Raw genomic sequence first — 20,300 nt, forward strand, 5'->3', positions numbered from 1 at the left:
TGTGTCTTAATTAACACGAGTTCGCTTGTCTCTAAGCGAGTGAAAGGCTGACAGGGGGCGAATGTCTGCGGAATCAATAGCATATTGCATGCGTCAAACGTCATCATTGTTTCACGTACGTAATAACACCTATTTTCTGAGAAACTTTGAGTACTTGTCAAATCAGTCCGTAAAGGACTTGATGATTCCTTCGTAATGGCGACTGAAATTAATTTGTAAATTGAAATTGTAGGTCAGAAAAAAAACGTGGGGTTCGGCAATAATAAAGCGTTACCTATTAGTAAGTATATGCCCTGCAACACATGAAAGTTGGATCTAATATATATTATGAAAGTTAGTTTATATCACAATTACCAATCTTCATAAACTGGAAACATTTGGAAACGTCTGGGACAAATAAGGCTTTGGAAGCGTCTGCATTTTAAACAGAGTATCTGCATACTTTAACCATCTGTCTGTAAAGTGAACATATTGTAAGAAACGTTCTTGTTGCTTCGAGTTCATGTTTAAAAAGGGTGGGTGTGGACAAATATCAGTGATACTGGCTATGCGCCCGCCCCGCCCCCCCCCCTCCCCCCATTACGTCCCTGCTTTAAAAGGTAAACAGTTTTTATGCCGACGATTTTGTCATCAAAGAATTTATGTACTGTTTTGTCGAAATGCAGGTAGTGTAGTGTTTATACCCCTGTTATGTTGAAATGTATACAATGTAGTGCTTGTACCTCTGTTACGCCGAAATATATGCAATGTAGTGCTCACAAACCCATAGTTTTTGAGTCTTGTTTGCAAAACTGCTGCCACTCTAGTTTATATTAAGATTATTGTTCAATAATTATATCGTTTATGGTCAATTTACACGAACGAAATTTAAAATAAATTTTAAATGTTATTATTTTCACGTCCTGTTTCATTTTGACCAAAATGGCGGAAAGTTTGTATGTTCTTATTTCTATACGGTGAAGATAAAAACAGTAATCAATTTTCATTAAAGCAATGTTATAATTTGAATATTTATAATAATTTTCTGTATCAGTTTCTCAGGTTGCTGTATTGCCATTAATAATATGCTACGGAGTAATGTAAAATCGCTTGTCAAACACGTTATACAGATCTAACGAAAAACCATGGCAACTGCAAAAGCATACGTGATGGCCCAACAAATCTAATTGTGTACAATCTATTTAAAGCAAGTTATTCAGAGGAGTTAATGGAGGAATAAACGAGGAAATAAAAACCTATAGAATTAAAAATATATTTTTCATCTCATTTCTCTGACTAAAACCATCCGCTATCCAAGGAATTGTAATGGTAAAATCCATACGTCATTTTTAGACAAATGATAAATTATTAGCTTCAAATCAGCGCTAACGGTAGGGGTTCACACAAGGATATACTAAGTTTCACCTGATCAAATAAAGAAATTGATGGATATTTCTATGAAGTATTATTAGTTCTATAGCATTTTATATTTTTGAAGGAGTTTCGTCCTATTCAAAGAAAGTGTATCGTAGTAGGCGGGAAAAGGTTGGTCTCGCTATCACTTGAAGCATCATTACATTCCTAACAATACCTATCTGTCAATTTCTCGATCCGCCACTCACTATATCTATCTGTTTGCATGTTCGCCGGTCTATATATATATATATATATATATATATATATATATATATATATATATATATATATATATATATATATATATATATATATATATATATATATATATATATATATATATATATATGTACGTACGTACATACATACATACATACATACATAGTCACCGCTCCGGTTGCCTAATTGTTATAGCGTCCGTCTCAAAAGCAGGAGGTTGTGGGTTTGATCCCCGGCCGAGTCATACCAAAGACTTACAAAAATGGTACTAACAGCTGCCTCGCTTGGCGCTCAGCATTAAGAGATTAGTGTTAGGACTGGTCGGCCTGGTGTCAGGATAATGTGACTGGGTGGGACATCATGCTACGTGATGCCCCAGTGCTGGACATCACTGTAGACTGCAACACTGCAGACATCGTAGCGATATGACTAAAAAATTGTTAAAGATACGTTAAAAATCCTAATCACGCATATAATAGTCAAGTTTTTATTTGTAATGGTGAATGAGGAAGTATATTTAACTTAAAATTTTACATGCTGTAATTATGGTACTCTGACTACAATTTATAAATGGAAAAAATAGGATCTTGAAAGTAGTTTCGATATTTTATTAGGAAAGATATTGCTTTAAGGTCCGACCGCATTTAATTTTCGATGGGTACAATCTGGGATTTTCTTTCAAACTGGGGCCTCTTTTTTCCTTTCATCTCTAGATGAACTAATATAGTTTTGTGAACTACTATTATAAATATATATTTTTTTCTCTTCTGCAATCAGAGAAAGAAACTTTTCTGAAGCTATATTAAAGCCGCAATACATTTTTTATTACAAGAATACCAGATCTCCCCTGCCCCGTAAAAATGTATCCGTCACTTAGTGCATTATTTAAAGTTCTTTTCGTGATTTTCAGTTCTTCACTGTTTACCGATGAATATTTGAAGCTATATCCTTCTAAAAAAAATCTTTGACGATAGCTACGTCATGGTTTTACCCTGTAATATATAAACAGAAACACTGCACATTGCATTCATAATGTGGCAGGGTAAGGACTGGCCATTTTACATTTCATTTGATGGAAAGTTAGTTGTTGTCATAGTGATCGGATCTTACCTACACTGCTTGGATTTTCCATCCTTTATGTTCTGCCATTTTGATTATTGTACCAGGTTTGGGGTCATGTGACTTGAAATGAATACAGCAGAAATTATTTATTGTAATTAATGAAACTTACAGGAGTGCCTAAATTAAAATATCGTAATTGCTGATAGAATGCACATACGTGTATGCTGTTAATTTTAAATATTGTTTTCGGATAATGGCAAAATGGATCGATCCTCATTTTTTAATAGATCATGTATAGATACTTTTCATAAGACTGAACTTAATCGGAGATTTTTATTTCACCAGAGAAAATTTATAAAAAAAGAAAAGAAAACGAAACGAAAATAAACGAGAAGATATAGAACTCCTCATTGGACACACCGCATATATGGATGATTGATCCCGTTATGAACCAGTACAACACGTGTTTACGATACAGCCTGTTTCCGCTAATAAATTATAATTATTTTACTGAAGAACGGCAGCAATCACCTATCATCAGTGTCACATGAAGGCTTTGGTAAGAGTCAGACAAAAAGATATATGTTACAAGACAAACAGAGAAGCGTCATAGCATACGTAGTTATATGATGAAAGGGACCGGAAGTAATATCGGAAAATTCCGAGGACAAGAAAAGTCCACAACAGATCACCCAGCAGAGGTTAATGGTTAACGGAACGTTTTGATTGACATAATGTATCACTCGGTCACGATGAATCTTAGCTCAACATGAATCACACAGTAATAATAAAAAGAACTAAATTTACCACGCTCAAAGAACCTTTAATCCTCAAGGTTTACGTAAAAGACACTTAATGACTTTGTTTATATGAATAATTGAAACGAAAAAGTTCTTTTAATCTGTATATGTATATCTTGACTATCAAAAAACGTTTAACCGATTTTTAAAATGTCATTTTCAACCATCAAACGGTGAATGACGATGACCAAACATCAATCATTCATGAAATCAAATAGTTCTCGTCATTTATTTCTCATTATAGTCCAGACGGGCGAGTCTTTGATATTTCTCTCTGGGGTTTGATCATATCCGAATGAAAGTCATTCGTGAAATCACTTCCGGTGATGCTTCGAAGCAGCGCAGTTCCACATCACGTCCGTATCATATCGATATTTTAGCTGTAACTTATTGGATAGAATTGGGAGTTTCCATTCAGCAAACGTATCATCTGTTTCCAACTACCACCTGGAGGGTATGTTTGGATTAATACGACAGGCTATAAAGTGAATGATATTAGTGCCCTGTACTCCTGGGAACGGAAGGGTTATCCAGTATCAGAGGCTGTCTGAATTAAAGTCAACGACCACATAATTAGCTTCTGGTAAGGGCGTAACCGCAGAGGAATACTACTTTGAAGAGCAGAATAGTACACAAATTTTGGTGTTTGACTGACCCCCACTCTCTCTCTCTCTCTCAAAGATGCTAAATTTTCATCACCAACGGTGTCAGCCTGATGTATTATACACATAAAATGTGCAATACGTTTAGCAGTATTTGCATGCACTATACAACCGTCTATGAATTGTGGCAATGAATTTTGAATACAGATCATACAATTTTGTACGCAAAATCTAAAATTGTCTATAACACACTCCATAAGACAGTTATTTCGAACCAACGGAGAAACATGATACCTTCTTCTATCCAGTTGACATTCAAGGCACTGGACCCAAAACATCCCAATCTGGCTACAGCCACTCAGGAAAATCTGCCATGGTAACGTCACCTTGATGAGAGGGTACAGAGAGCTAACCCAACATCTGACAAAAACGGGGTTAAAACAAAGATATAAGAGTGGAAGCAATAAACAGAGCCAAGTAACAACAAAACCCGTGCTGGAACGATCACCATTTATCCTCACATTCTACCGAGAGAATCCATAAACAGATCGCATCATTCACAAACACGGCCAGCCTTCGAACAGTGTAAACAGATTCTGTTGATATGTCCATGCATGGGCTGGTGTCACACCAGTTTTTAACTTGTTAAAAAGTATTTATATCATTAATATATATATATATATATATATATATATATATATATATATATATATATATACGAAAAAATGACTGCTGTTAAACGTTAATCCTGTATTGATTTATGATGAACTTCTACAACTGGCTATATCTTGTGGATCTCGCAGATGTTTGGACTTTATACATAGCATCAACACGTCAGCGTAGATGCGACGTTTTTTTGTGTGTGCCAATGTAAAAAGCGTTAATCATTATGGAAAGATTATCAGACCCGTATATTATACAAAATATCAACTTTCTGCCCAAGGATGAGCATGAATTTTACCGTAAATCCCAAACGTAGGAAAACGATATTTTTCTGTTTCCATTGTACAATTCACTCAAAGGAGGCTGGAACTACTTTCTGTTAGATGTTTCTTGATTACAACTGAACGGGCTTGAATAACCATGGCATGGCGAAGCCTTGCATGACGTACAAAGCGAAATGAGCAGCATTGTCATTAACAAATATTTATCATATTCAAACCCACTCTAAATAACTGTCCAGATAATGATGCCAATCCCATGTCAAGTCCCCATCAGAGCCTCTTACAATAATCCACCAGAAACACTTCAAATACTGTCAGCCGGACCTAGGATAGTGTCCAAGTTATTAAGCTAGTGATGCCAAATCTGCCAACTGCACAATAGCTTTAAATTACCTATATGGGCCTGCTTCCCCCCATGGGTAGAAGAACTCGTGTTAACCCCATGGGTAGAAGAACTCGTGTTGTTAAAAGTGATATTTGTGAAAATGAGTAAATGTTGTACACACTTTTCATTCGTATAGATTGACGTTCATGCTGATACCAGCTGTTCCAAAAACTGAAATTCGATTTAATAGTTCAGATAAAGCTCATATCAGTAGGGTTGAAATATTTAGCTATTTCTTTTCTTCAGTTGGCTTTTTTATTTTATTAATTAAAATTAAATTAACAGGTATATAACAAAATTATCATGATCATGCTGTCTCGATCTTAATTGCTATATCACGTTTTATTGTCAGCTTCAGAAAATCCAGATTATGACGTTACTCTTCGCGTCTCCTAATTTTCTGATGCTGACAACTCGACATGAACTAGCAATCAAAATCACATTACTGTGATAATAACCACACACACACACACATTTATATATATGTAACTAGACTCTCTAAAGTTTTGTTCAATCTGCTTAATCGTAGTCGTTTTGTTTTATATATATATATATATATATATATATATATATATATATATATATATATATATATATATATACCTGCAACACACTACAATACGTATGTATGCACCACGTCCTCCAAATTGTCATTCATTTCTTCTCAGAGATATGGACAGTGGTGCACAGTATACAAAATTCGGTCCTCGATGGAATTGGTATACGGGTGCTTGGAAAGTTCGTTGTGGACCTGACCGATGGTGGACCTGACTGATGGCACATTAATTGATGTCTATTGAACTGATTTCAAACTATTTTTTACATACCCATGGGTGTAAGCAATTTAAGTTGACTTTATTTGGTTTGCATTTTCTCACTCTACTTGTAGTTGAATATGTCTCCAATTAAAAGTCATTACATATAAAAATATGGGAGAAAGTGCGCCATCACCAATAGCTAAATGAATATTTTAAAATTAGTCAAATTGAACATCATTAATTCTATTTATCAAATACACAAAGAAAAAGTATGTGTTGATGAGTGAACATTTTTGTGGGACATATGCTTATACCGTATTAGTTTCCTCAACAGCGAGCCAGCGCAGCCTATTTACGTCACATTCTTTCAGTTGGTGAACATTTTGTAGATACCATAACTAGAGAATACGGTATTTTTGGGTATGACAAATAATTGTGAAACGTTGTGTCCGATTAACATTGGTACGAAATTTTTTAGAAGACACTTTCCGATTGAATCAGAGAGTTTTATGTACTTGGTGTCCATTCATGATATATAGTTACTCGTGAAAAGGGTGTTTACTGTAAATGGAATCTACAACCCAATCAAGGTCTGGATTTATATTATAGAGACTTGCGTTATGCTTCTTAACAATGGAACCAGCCAGCCAAGTAATGGAATTATGTTGCTATGTCACGGTTCGTGAGAATAGAGTATGTTGTGCTGTGAATGGAAAGCGCCAACTAATTGACTACCGGATTTATATTGCTGAGAAGTATGCGATATTTATTTTTGACAATAGTCTGTTATACAATACGGTTGACGGTTTCCAATATTTAATTTTAATGTACCATATATAACAAATGACAGACGTAATTTGTTTTATATTTCTTTTTTTATGTAGCACGTTATCTTCAGGTGAAAATAATACTTGTTTCTAACATTATAGTTCATGATTATGCTTAACCTACCGTGTAGAAAAAAAGTGCTTTTGATTAAACATCATGATCATTGAAACTTAACTTATTTAGTCATTTCCTACAACAAAACATTGCTTTATTGGATGCAACAGAGAAAAACAAACAGTTAATGTTCGTATTGTCTTGCGTACTGTTTTCGAATGCTACTTTATGATACCATACTTTCACAATTATCAAAAATAAAACTAAATTTACTAATTTTCTTATAGAAATCGACATTCTGTTTAACTATGGAAACCGCGAAAGGTGCAATAAGTTTTTCGAAGCCTTTAGAATTATCACAATGAAGCTCATTTAAAACGCGAAAATAGTTATACAATAAATGATTTAAATTTAGTGAGATGCTCGTAGAACTTTTTACTGCGCTCCATTCCTCTGTGTACTATAGTCTCATAGTCTTTGTTAACTGGTTTAATGTTAATCAAATCCTGTATACATTTTATGTGTCTTTTTAATGTTTTGCTAGCAAGTAGTTGTTGATTTCAAAATACTTTTGAGGAAAAAATAGGAGAAACCTATTAGAACTTAGTAATTGTGACGTTAAAGAAACACAATATACGCTAATCACTCGCCTAATTTTATAGCGTATGTTCAATTAGATATAAAACAATAGAAAATAAATAGTTTTGTTATCCTATCAACAATTATGATTAAAATCGTACAATGAACTGAATACCTGTTGGCAAAAGCAATAAACGACTCTGAAAAGAAAATACATATTTAAAATGATGATTACTTTCATGTTGAAAGAGATGGAAAGAGAACTAGTGTTAAAATATGCAATGAATGTAAAATAGTTCTTAGATAAAAGATCTATCTTGTGCAAGGATAATGATCACAGATAATGATTTGGTGTTAGTTCCCTTAAAAAGCAATAACACAAGCAATTATACAATCCCATCTATTATAAAATGTACTATGCTAACAGCTAAGCAGGCGTTTTGTGAATGAATTTTACTACAACTAGTTGAGTCGCTAAATAACGATATGATGAGAAAGATTTACTAAGCATTCAAATATAGATGGATCAATATTAAAACGATATAACGAAAAGCAGAAAGATAAGAACTTGTTTGCGTCTGTGAAAAGAATAAGAAGGTAAAATACATGTTCTGGAAAGAGGATGTCACGTGCCTATTCCAGACATTTGTTTAAAGGACAGGTCTCAAAAGTAATAAAAAATGTGAGGTCAAAAGGAGTCCCACATTTAACATGCATAAAATAAAATCATCAAGACGATCCTGCAATCTCGAGACATACAGCATTGCGATAAATAAACCTGTTTGCAAAGCACGACAAAAAATATATTTTAGATAACATATATACACTTCCATAACAAGAGACTTCATAATCAAATGGATACTCTAATCTCAATACAACTTTATTTGTTATCTCTTTTGTCATAACCACAGAGACTGCTCCGGTGGACTAGTGGTTAGAACATCCGCCTCGGATGCGGGAGGTCGTAGGTTCGATTCCTGGCCGAGTCAAACCAAAGACTTACAAAAATGGTACTGACAGCTGCCTCGCTTGGCGCTCAGCATTAAAAGGTTAGTGTTATGACTGGTCGGCCTGGTATCAGGATAATATGACTGGGTGAGACATGATGCTACATGTCTGCGACATGATGCCCCAGTGCTGGGCATCACTATAAACTGCCACACTGCAGACATCGTAGCGATATGACTGAAAATGTGTTAAAGCTGCACTAAAAATCCAAATCACACACACACACACACACACACACACACACACACACACATAACCACAGTTAGTACATTCATTTCCTGGAACACCACATTTTCCACTTTCTTTTTAATTTTGGAATAAAAGATCGCTTAAACGTACTATTCTCACGCTGGTCCTTTATGACAGAATTGTGTTCCTCCACTATTACCCACATAGATGTTTCAGAATATCTACAACTGAATGCTAACTTGGTTGAGTTATCCCCCATTGTATTTGCACCCTCTAAGTTCGCACAATTAGAAAGAAATCAAGGATTAGTAATGAGTAATTTGAACCTTTTATCTAATTTGTCAACAGTATCCATTACAACTACATTTTCATCTCTAAAAAGCCATTTCCCGTTGTAAGTTTATTCGTCCATAAAGGCTGAATGGATGCCAACAACATAACTAAAGACGTGTCTGTTTCTGTTTCAATTAAATCTAGTTCAAACGTTGTTTTCTCTATAACTGGTAATAAAACATTTAAGCATGTGAGGTCTTTTCAAACAAAACGTTTAGTGCTATCACAATTAAAAACGCAAGTTAAATGTTATGCGTGGGTATAGTTTTAATTGCTCGTGCTGAGCTCATCGTGTTTCAAGTGCAGTAATCAATAAATTCCTCAGATAGTAGTTGGTTTTAGGTCAATTTATTGTGGTTAATATACTTAAAAAGTTGCACTGATGTCTTTAAAAAAACACATATCTTGTCCAAAAAGAACAGAAGTTCTATGGTTTCATAAAAAATATCTGATTGTAACAAAATTCTCAGCTTTACATAAATTTAATACTTCCATAACGAGATCATTACTTTTTCTATTTATTGCATTACCTTTTAACTTGTTCAGAATCTCGTACAATACTTTAAAGTCTTTTATGTTAGAGTTATTCTTCTGCGTTTTAGAAACATATCTGAGGTTAGCATAACCTTGTGATATTACTGTATCTGTAGCATCATTTGTTAATTTATCCCGTCGTTGTTTAATAATATATGTTTTATATCATTTTGCATGTGAATATATTTGTTGTTAGCTTGTGATATTTTGTTTTAGATGAAATTTGTCTGGCAAAACTGATCCATTCATGTTTCATCTGGCACACTCGACAACAAAGCCACCACCTGAAATCTCAAATAAAACTGATCCATCTCTTTTGAACCAGAATATATTTGATTTGGTTGTTTTTGTTTTACTGAGTAGTAGCAGACATAATGTATATGTACATTTCGTTTGCATCTATATTATCTTTGTTTATTTGCAGGGGTATGCTATGCTATTATTTAACTACGTTAAGACCACATTCATGAAGTGTAGTATTTGGTGTGCCAAAATCAGGTCAGATACAATGGCGATCAGAGGAAAAAACGTTATGTATACTACCTAGTTCCGTGAATGTGTGAATGTTTAATTTTTTGTCTAATAATATTTTGCTGCATGAGTAAATGTTTCCTCAATTGATACCTTTGAGAAAGAACGCATAAAAGACATGTCAGGCCATCCTTCCAATATTATGATCATATTTTCAATCGCTGAATTGAAGGACATTTCGTTAACGGCTTATTTGCCTTTCTAATACAATATCAAGACTCCTTTAAATTTGATAACTTTATCAACATCAATTTAAATTAGACTTTCTAATAATGTATCATATTTGTCTTTCTAACACTATATCGAGACTCCATTTAAATTTATCTAACATTGTATCATATTTGCCTTTCTAACACTGTATGAATACCCTTATTAAATGTGTATTTCTAACACTTTATCAAGACTCCTTCAAAATATGTCTTTCAAACACTATCAAGACTCATGTTAAATCTGTCTTTCTTATACTGTGTCGAGACTACATTTAAATTTGTCTAGCACTGTATCATATTGGTATTTCTAACATTTATCAAGACTCATTTTAAATTTGATTTTCTAACAGCGCATCCATGTTTCTTTTAAATTTGTATTTCTTACACCGTTTCGAGTCACATTTAAATTCGTCTAACACTGTATCATATTTGTGTTTCTAACACGATATCAGTACTCGTTTTTCTAAAACAGAATCGAGATTCCTTTTAAATGTGTCGTTCTAACACTATCAAGACATTTTAAATTTGACTAATATCGTATCAATACTTATTTTAAATTTTACCTTCTAACATCGTATCAAGACTTCTTTCACCTTTGTCTTTCTTACACAGTGTCGAGATTACATTTAAACTTGCATAATACTGTATCATATTTATCTTTCTAACATGGCATCAGGACTCGTTTTAAACTCATTCGAGGTGAATCAAGTATGACATTTTAAAAAGCTTTATTAGCTGCCACATCAATAATGACATCCCTACTGGTGCGATCATACAAGAAAGGAATTCCACACCTTTACTTCTCGTGACCATATTGCCTCATTGACCCATTAACTAATTGCATCGTAATGGTGTCAAATATTTTCCCTATTCGTAATATTAGAAACTTTGAACACTCAAATATCGTTGTTGCCGGTATGGAACAAGATTTCGCTGTTTTTATCTGGACCGTAATTTTTAAGAAAAGTCTTTTAAATATATTGAAAACAATGTTACTTTGAGAATTTTGTAAGCTATTGCTGCTCATGCTACGCTTCGTGGCAAATATTATTCAAACTGTGTAGGCTACTTCTGCAGAGAATGTAGAAAGGTTTACTTTATTTATGTAGTCCATTTTTGTCATAGTTTCGAAAGAAGTATTTTGCCAATACAGGTCGCCTTCGCTAAATCTGGCATACTGCTCTGAAGATTTTGTCGAAACTTTGTAGGCTAGAGATGTAGTTGGGTTTTAGGCCCATAGTTAGGGACATTTATGGAGGGAGTCTTGAAAATATTAGCATTTGGAAAATATTAGCTCATATTTTCTTCTCTTCCTATACCTCTTATAATTGCTAGATACGTGATTATATAATTGAAATCTCTCTACACAAAGTTCTGTTTTTCTTCTGGCGTATTTTGGATGGATATTTTGTGCAAAAGTGTAAAAAATGGAGCAAAACTTCTTGAAATATTGTCTTAAATGTTGTACGTTTGTAAATTCAACTTGTTATTTTTTACTTGGTGTGCAGCTCTATGCAAATTGTAGTGCTGGACATTTATATATGTGCCATAATCAGTCTGTTCTTTCATTTCTCCTAAAGTCTTGAGATAAAACAATGTATGCTGCTTGTAATATAAGAAACACATGATCAAAAGAACATGCCTAAGGTACAGGTATAAACATGTCAGTAACAGCATGTACATTTAGTTACTTTAGTGGTTTCCATTTTAAGGCATTTGAAATCCATACTTTAGTATTATTCCCATAGCAGATTCTTATCACAAAAGTAGCTACAACAAACCTGTCATCACAAGAAAACACTCTCGAAATAGGTTACAGTTTAGCGATTGAGAGGCATGATGCTTAAGTGTATGTATGAGCGTCGTTAAGGAGTTCAATAAACGATCAAACGGAAAAAAATATTCAGTGACTCTTTGAATAGATATGTAACAAACGAATAAATGTGTGACGTTTTGATTACCTTTACTGCATTACCAATGCAGAAAGAGTGTGACTTAGTATCTCTACTGCATTACCATTGCATACAGAGTGTGACTTAGTATCTCTACTGCATTACCATTGCAGAAAGAATGTGACTTAGTATCCTACTGCATTACCATTGCAGAAAGAGTGTGATTTAGCCACATTTCAAAAGAAAATTGCTATTAAACATTATCTCTCTGGGGTAGATTAGTTTACCTTTCCAAAGTGAAAAAGCCTTAGGCTTTTTAATGCACGGTTGATACGAAATAAGGTCTGATTTTAGGAAATTTCCCAAGCCGACTCCTTTCGGAACCAATAGTCTCTTAAATCTGGCATTTTCTGTTATTGTTCCCGAATAAGCAGTTGTAATAAATACAAACGCCTCACAACTACCACTGTCATATCGAAACTAATTATCCTTTGACAAATATAAAATCCGTACTTTCTGTACAGCATTTGCGGCTATAGTTTACATGCACCAGATGTATGTATGTATGTATGTATATATATATATATATATATATATATATATATATATATATATATATATATATATATATATATATATATATATATATATAAAAGCCCCTATTAAGAAGAGAGTTTTAAGTCCACAATAACATTAATAGCAACCTAGTTAATGCAATCGGCTAAACATACATTTTATATAAATGAAATCTCTCTACATAAAATAATCTTTGCTTTAGAATAAGCATGCTTCAATCTGGTAAAGTGTAAAAAGAAAAGAAAAAAGAAAAACAATTATTGCATTAAATCATTTATTTATCATATAAATAATAATTTCGTAGGATGGATGACCATACTAGCGAAAGGTACTAGTTTGCATGTGAAATTTTCTTGTTACATTCGACTTTATCGCCAAGAAGAAAACTCCCAGCCCCCTTCCTCATTTCATTTATTTCGTTATATTTTCAGTGTGCTGGTCATTATTTTCTTATAGATCTATATGTGTCTATCTATCTACTGTAGAATCAGAAATATTCGTGTAGATAATGTCTTGGTTTTGGCAAAAACCAAAAGAATTTGGTAAGGTACAATTTCATGAAGTTACGGTCTTTTCTTAATGTCTAATCGACAATAATATATTTTGTATTGGATTTAATTTCGTTTTATGCATTGCCCAAGGGTGGGGGAGAGAGAACAACAACAAGAATGCATGTGAGCTTACGGTACAAATGTATCTGTTTATCTAGTTATGTCCGCCTTTCTTGTTTGCACGTCCGTCTAGATCGATAATTCTACTCGGTTACAAGCTAAGATCATGTTTCAGACTCACCGTGTTCTTCACACCGATTGTGCAATTGGAAATCGTATAATAACCACAGAAAAAGCGATTCCGATACGGAGGCGGATCCAGTGAAATTCACCCAGACACCGTGGAGTCCAGTAAAAGACCGTTAGATGCAGGGGCGTATTCAACGTTCCCATGGCTGGTGAGACACAAATCTCGCCCAGTCTCGATCCATCACAGATACATATGCAAGAAGAATGGGTTTTTCTATGTGAGAGAAAGATAAAGAATTGCAGAAAGACGACCCTAAGCTTCCATCACAACATATTAATTTCTTTAAGTATATCCCTATACCCTACTCACCCACCCAACCCAAGTCCCCTGTCTTTCAATTGTATTGTGATTCTGTTCAGAAATTGTATATTCACCTACAATAATACCATCCTTCTTCGTTTGGGTAAATTATATTCGTCTGTTCACAATCACCAATCAAAGAAAGAAAAAATCGTCTCAGTCGAATGTTGTTTAAGTGGTACTATCTCGATCGCACGCCCAAATTGCAAAGTGGCATTTACATCGTGTTCTTACTTAACAATAAGCAAGACACATATAACGAATGCAAGGTAGATAAGCATTTTTTTTTCATTCTTTGGGTTGGGTAAAAGTCACCTAATTATTTTTTATGAAATGGGATGCAATAAAATAATGCTGGATTTGTTGTGCTTTTTAATCTTACTACTAGAATTTAATTGTAAAATAAACAATACAATAGGGCGAAATTAAATATACTTTTAAATGTTAGTCGTTGTTATTTTAAAATCTGAGCCAAAGTTTACATTTCATGACGGCAGAATTTCTTCACGTTGATTGATTCACTTACTTTCCAAAACTTCAAAGTCATAGTTGCGCTCAAAATCTTGGATTTGAAAATGCATGGGGTTTTTTTTAGAAGTCGCGAATTTGAAATTCACAGCGGCATCCCGAATTGTTAAATCCTTTTTAAATTTTATGTTCAAACTTTCTTTAAAATTCGATCAACCCTAGTATTTTCATATTTATGCTTTTATTTCTAGATTTAAAATGTACCACTCTCATCCAAAGACGGGCAATATCTATTATTGTACATAAACACGCGCATTTGTCTTTCTGTGTGTCACAGCTGCCAAACAAGAGGCTAGAGGCGGCATCATAATTTTTATATATATTTTGTGTTTGTATGTTCAATCTTTCTTTTAACTCGCTCATCCCAGTATTTTTGTTATTACCTTTTCACATTTTATCTTTACACTTTCTTTTATCGCTCCCGTCCTAGGACGGACAACAACTAGTTTGAAAATCAAATCCATCATGCTTACTTATATTCCATACAAGCTAAAAAGGTTATTTTGTTATATTTATGAAATTATTAATTTGATGTTATTATTTACAGTCTTATGACAACAAATGATTTTAGATATATTTGTTTACATTTCAAGCTCTACTAAGCATGAAATCAGGTGTTTTCTTGTGTGATGAGCAAACTGAAACTATTGAAAATAAATATCCTAAAAACTACATTTCAATGACGCTGTCATTTTTTGCGGATTTTTCAGCTATGTAGGTATGATTGGCTAAATGTAATTCTGTTCTGTTTTTTTATGCTTGATTGTATAATTTATTTTGTTGCCAATCAAGACATTCCACCAAATAATATATTGTGTTAGTTTCATGCAGTATTGTAACTTGACTATTAAATAAAGTGTGGTGCATACTTTTGAAGGTACTTAAAGTAGGATAAACAACTTCCGAGAGCAGAACTGGCACGTGGTAGCGAGGAACTGCAACGCACAGATGTTAGCATTTCTTATTTCTTTAATATTTTCTGTCCATTTTTACGTCATTTTTTTTTTTTTTTTTGTTGTTGTTGCTATAGAACCATTTACAAAGCATAAAGATCAATCATTGATCAAGCTCGTGGGCAGCAAGTTCTATCTGAACCCTAAGTCTCACCTGATATTTTGAAACGATCTTTTCCCAATTTAGGACCTCCCCAGTGGCTTAAGTGGTTAGTGCTTCCGCCTCGGATGCGGGAAGTCGCGAATTCGAATCCCATCCGGGTCATACCAAAACGTTTTATAAAATTTTATAAGCAGCTGCCTCGATTGGCGATCAGCATTAAGAGGTTTGTGTTAGGACTGGATGACCTGGTGTCAGAATAATGTGACTTGGTGGGACATAATGCTACATGTCTAAGGCATGATGCCCCGGTACTAGACATCACTATAAACTGCCTCACTACAGATATCATTGTTATATGACAGAAAATAGTTAAGCTACCTTAAAATTCCAAATCACACACACACATACACACACAAAAATCCCTTTTTAGAGTGGCCGCCCAAGCATAGAATCAGCAATTAACAAATCAAAAGGTGTTATATATTGTCATTTAAATTAGTAAGCTACAATCAGTTTGTGATTCACAGATTGTTTCATTCGAAACTCAAGGGGTTCTATTTATACGAATAGTTAACGCCAACCTTCGTATAGAGTACATGGCTGTAGTTAGAGTAGTTAGAGTACATGGCTGTAGTTAGAGTAGTTAGAGTACATGGCTGTAGTTTTCAATAAGAAAATTTTCAAATACATATCCAGCATATATTTGTCTCTTAGGTAAAAAGAATACCCAAAATTTAAGTGTGTAAGAAACAATACACAAAATATCAGTTCTTAAGAAAAAACACCCAAAACTTCAGCGTTTGAGAAAGAAAACCATACATTTCAGTCCAAAATTTGTTATATGCGTTACCTTGATATGATCCATCTTTGTAACTGCTGTGTTTCCTTGAAGAAATAACGAAAACGTTCGGTAAAACTTATCTGCCAAAGATGTATCCACTCCGAGTCTTTCCTATGAGTGTTTCATCTCCCAATAAGTCGGATTGAACTTGTTTTATACCTTTACCTCTCAAAGGTAACATTAACAAGTGCGAAATTAGAGGCTAAAGTGATAATAAAAACAATCCTAAGTGAACGAGGAATATTTACTGCTTCCGGATAGTCACCGAGGCTTTTAAAACTGCGTTTGAAACAAGCGTATTCAAATTATCCAGCCATTGACAACTCCTGGCGAGGGAACGGTTAAGTCATTCCAGTAAATTATACCGCAATAATTGTCTTCTGCTTTAGAATAACGATTTTCAACTTTTAATGAAGACCCAGTGATTGGCCATTTCGAAAGACTGGTTCTCTTACTTGACATTAACTGTCGCCGTCTTTTCTATAAGAAGAGAGAACCGGAAGTTGAACATCGCTGAAAGCAATCAAACAACAAGCTGTGTGCACAAATGACAGTGGTTTGTTTGAATCACTTTCTAGGGAAAGCATAGGACAGAAAAATAAAAATGTCAATATCTGAAGTGTGGGGGAGGTTTTGAATGGCTAATAAAAACAACAGGCCCGTTTCAAATTCAACCACTTTCAACCTGAAAGTTAACGCTTCACAAACTTTTTTTGCGACTGGACTGTGAAACAATGATAAGCCTCAAAACCCTTCGCCTGCTAATTGCCAGAAATCGTACAACGTGGAAGCTTAAATAATCAGGGAGTGTTGGCGCGGTTGAAGATGAACCAAGCTAAATAGGCCTAACGTTTCTTCTCTGTTCAATCGACGCATGTTTGTTTACGAGCCAGTTCCTTTAAATCTTTAGTTTCCCCCAGTTTGGATCTTTGATTTACGAAAATATATAAATAGAACTGTTGCTAAAAAGGTATGCGACACCTACCAACGAACACTTGTACGTTCTAGTTATAGCTTTGTTATTTCTTTCCCCTGCCCATCCCCACTATTAGCAAAGCACAAGAGCACGAGGTGTAATTCACTATATCGCTTCATTCGTGTACTAAAAGGTTCATATTACCAAGAAATGCAGAAACGTTTCAAAAAAAGTTTTAGATTATAAATGTGTTTTACCAAATAAGTGGTGTATAGGCGAGCAACTTGTACACTGTTGATAAATAGCCTATTTAGAGTTCATTTCTATTTTATACGTATTCTAGATTCAAATCCATACCAATATTCGACCTTTGAGTGACAGATTTCTAACTTTAAATAAGTACAGTCCTTTAATGGAGTGTTCTAAAGAAGAAGTAAACATTTTCTGGCGTGCATCATCCTTAGGAGTGATTCCACTGGTACTGCAATACTCTGAAGACCATGTTCAATCCAATCGTTTTCTTAATAAATATTACTCATTGTACTGATTGATTCATTTTAGATGTCGTTTTATATAGCTGTTTTCACTTATATCAGCATTAATCTCAAGGAGTGAATAAAAAAAATGTGTGTTTATCATAGGAATAATCGAAGTCTATGAGTACATGTTCGAACTTTACGTATTGAAATTATTAGAATGTATGGTAAAATATTCGGGCAGCTTCCAAACATACAACAGCAATTAAAAACTCCGTATTTATTCACTAATGACTACAGAACAATTACGTATGCCAAACATTGTAAATAATGATCAGTTAGTTTGGCCAGACAATCCGAGCAATCTTCATTTACTTTTGACTGATTAAGAACTCATTTAACATACCACTCGCATTCAATATTTATTTCATGTATTTCAGCTAATATTAAGAATCGTCATAGTTGTGTGTTTTGTATAAAACCCTATGTATTTAATATGATAACATGCTCTCTCTCTCTCTCTCTCTCTCTCTCTCTCAGAAATTTAACATGCTCGCCAGCTACCACCCGTGTCAGAGTATATATTATGTTCACGTTTTACAATATTTGGCAATGTTATTCGTAAAGGTTTCAATTGTCTGGTAGTCTTTAGGGCCCCAGTATTGCCACAACCATCACATCAAAATATTGTTCTTGAATATCCAAAGATAAATTGACAGAACTATGTTTCCTCAATACAGAAAATATTAATCTTCTGGCTTGATCAAACAGTTGTTCTTTAAACTCGGAAGCACACACACACACACACGCACACACACATTAATTAATAATACGCTTTTTCATACTATTATTTATTTGATACATTGTTTTGTTATATATAAATATATATATTTATAAATCTCTCACCTCTCTCTCTCTCTCTCTCTCTCTCTCTCTCTCTCTCTCTCTCTCTCTCTCTCATGGTAAAACTGACACTGACAAAACGACAACAGAAAAATTAAGTATATATGTAGCAGCGTTTTACGGCATATCAGCACAATAATGGCTGCATGGTACCAATTAAAAGAAAAGTTAGAAAAATTTAAAAACCGGATTTGCAAACATAAAGAAAAACAAGATAAATTATAAAGTGTAAAAACGTGACAATACTGTAAAATGTATATCAAATGAAGTGTAAGGGCGTTACAATACTGTAACGTGTATACAAATAAAAGATGAATGTAACGAATATAAAATCCCTTAAAACATACGGTATATATACATGAATTTAATTTTTCTCTCATAATTAAGACCAGTGGTTCCCAAACGTTTTCGGGCCACAGCCTCTTTGGTTAATTTATATTTTATTTTTATTATTATTATTATTATTATTATTATTATTATTATTATTATTATTGATTTTTATTGAAGTTCAAAGCGGATTTTATTGAATTTTGTGTTAAGTTTGTTCATTATGGAAAATGCTGTCAGTATAAGGAACAACTTTTCTCAAAGAGAGAGAGAGAGAGAGAGAGATGCGATGAAATTGTGAAACACGTTTAAGTAAATTCAAAAATGTAGATTAAAAGGGATTACGAATAAATTGTGTTTTATTAATGATTTATAAGTACAAAATTTTCACTAATCTTAAGACTAAAAAGAGTTAGTCTACTGCTGGGACCATTAATTATTACCTGCGACACAATTTCATACACCGACAGTATAAGTATATGTACAAAAAACCATTAAATTTTGTTAATTTTCGGGAGGGAGACGGGGTTTTGATTGTTGTAATTATTATAATTTTGATCTTTCTCTTACTTGAATTTAATGTATAATTTTTCAGCTAATATAACGGATAAAAAAAATTTAAAAAAATTCCTAAACAAAATCGGCAAGAATAATACTGCCAGGCTATTTCTTTTCAAATAAATTCCATGTGCTCTCTCCCTGTCTCCCCCACCCCCAATTAAATTTTCGCTCCTTGAAATGCTTATATCAGCATTTCAATATATATATATAAAGACACTAAAGTTGTTTCAAAATTCGGGGACGCACACACAGAATGGCAAGCATTAAATAATAAATGTCTACATTTTGTAATGGAAAAGAAACCACATTCATAATAATGAAGCGGTATAAACTGAAGAAAATGAAAATCAAAAGAACAAGAGATAACAGCGTGTCCTGAAAGAAAACTAGTATTTATTAATAAGGCGAAACTGTTTTGCGAGCTATCAGCACAGAAGCGCGATACTACTTGGATTGGTTATTGCAAGGCGATAGTGCTTTATAGGGCGCCATCGGAAAAGCGGTGCATTATTTTCCGGGTCTAGTTTTACATCTGGGATATAACTCATATTTACTTTTGTAAAGTTTGAACTATGAATTAAAATTTTTCGACTTTTCAAGAAGGATCACGTTTTTCTTAGGTCAATATATACCAAGTTTTGGATCTTATTCAGCTGTTGCAAGTCCAACATATATCATGTTTGTAGTTGTAAT

At 33.8% G+C, this 20,300-nt stretch overlaps 1 protein-coding gene across 1 annotated transcript in view; it reads right to left on the bottom strand.

The window, feature by feature from the left end:
* The window catches only part of LOC149791389 (uncharacterized), a 68,754-nt gene extending 51,847 nt beyond the window's left edge, over positions 1-16,907 (bottom strand). The window contains exon 1 of the mRNA XM_089969190.1: positions 16,434-16,907. Coding sequence (XP_089825316.1) covers positions 16,434-16,448 — 15 coding nt within the window. The 5' untranslated portion in view covers positions 16,449-16,907. The remainder of the gene's footprint in view (positions 1-16,433) is intronic.
* Between the last annotated feature and the right edge of the window lie 3,393 nt (positions 16,908-20,300).

Source organism: Sinohyriopsis cumingii, chromosome 9 (genome assembly GCF_028554795.1).
Source record: "Sinohyriopsis cumingii isolate HCF-2022 chromosome 9, ASM2855479v2, whole genome shotgun sequence".
Taxonomy (NCBI): Eukaryota; Metazoa; Mollusca; class Bivalvia; order Unionida; family Unionidae; genus Sinohyriopsis; species Sinohyriopsis cumingii.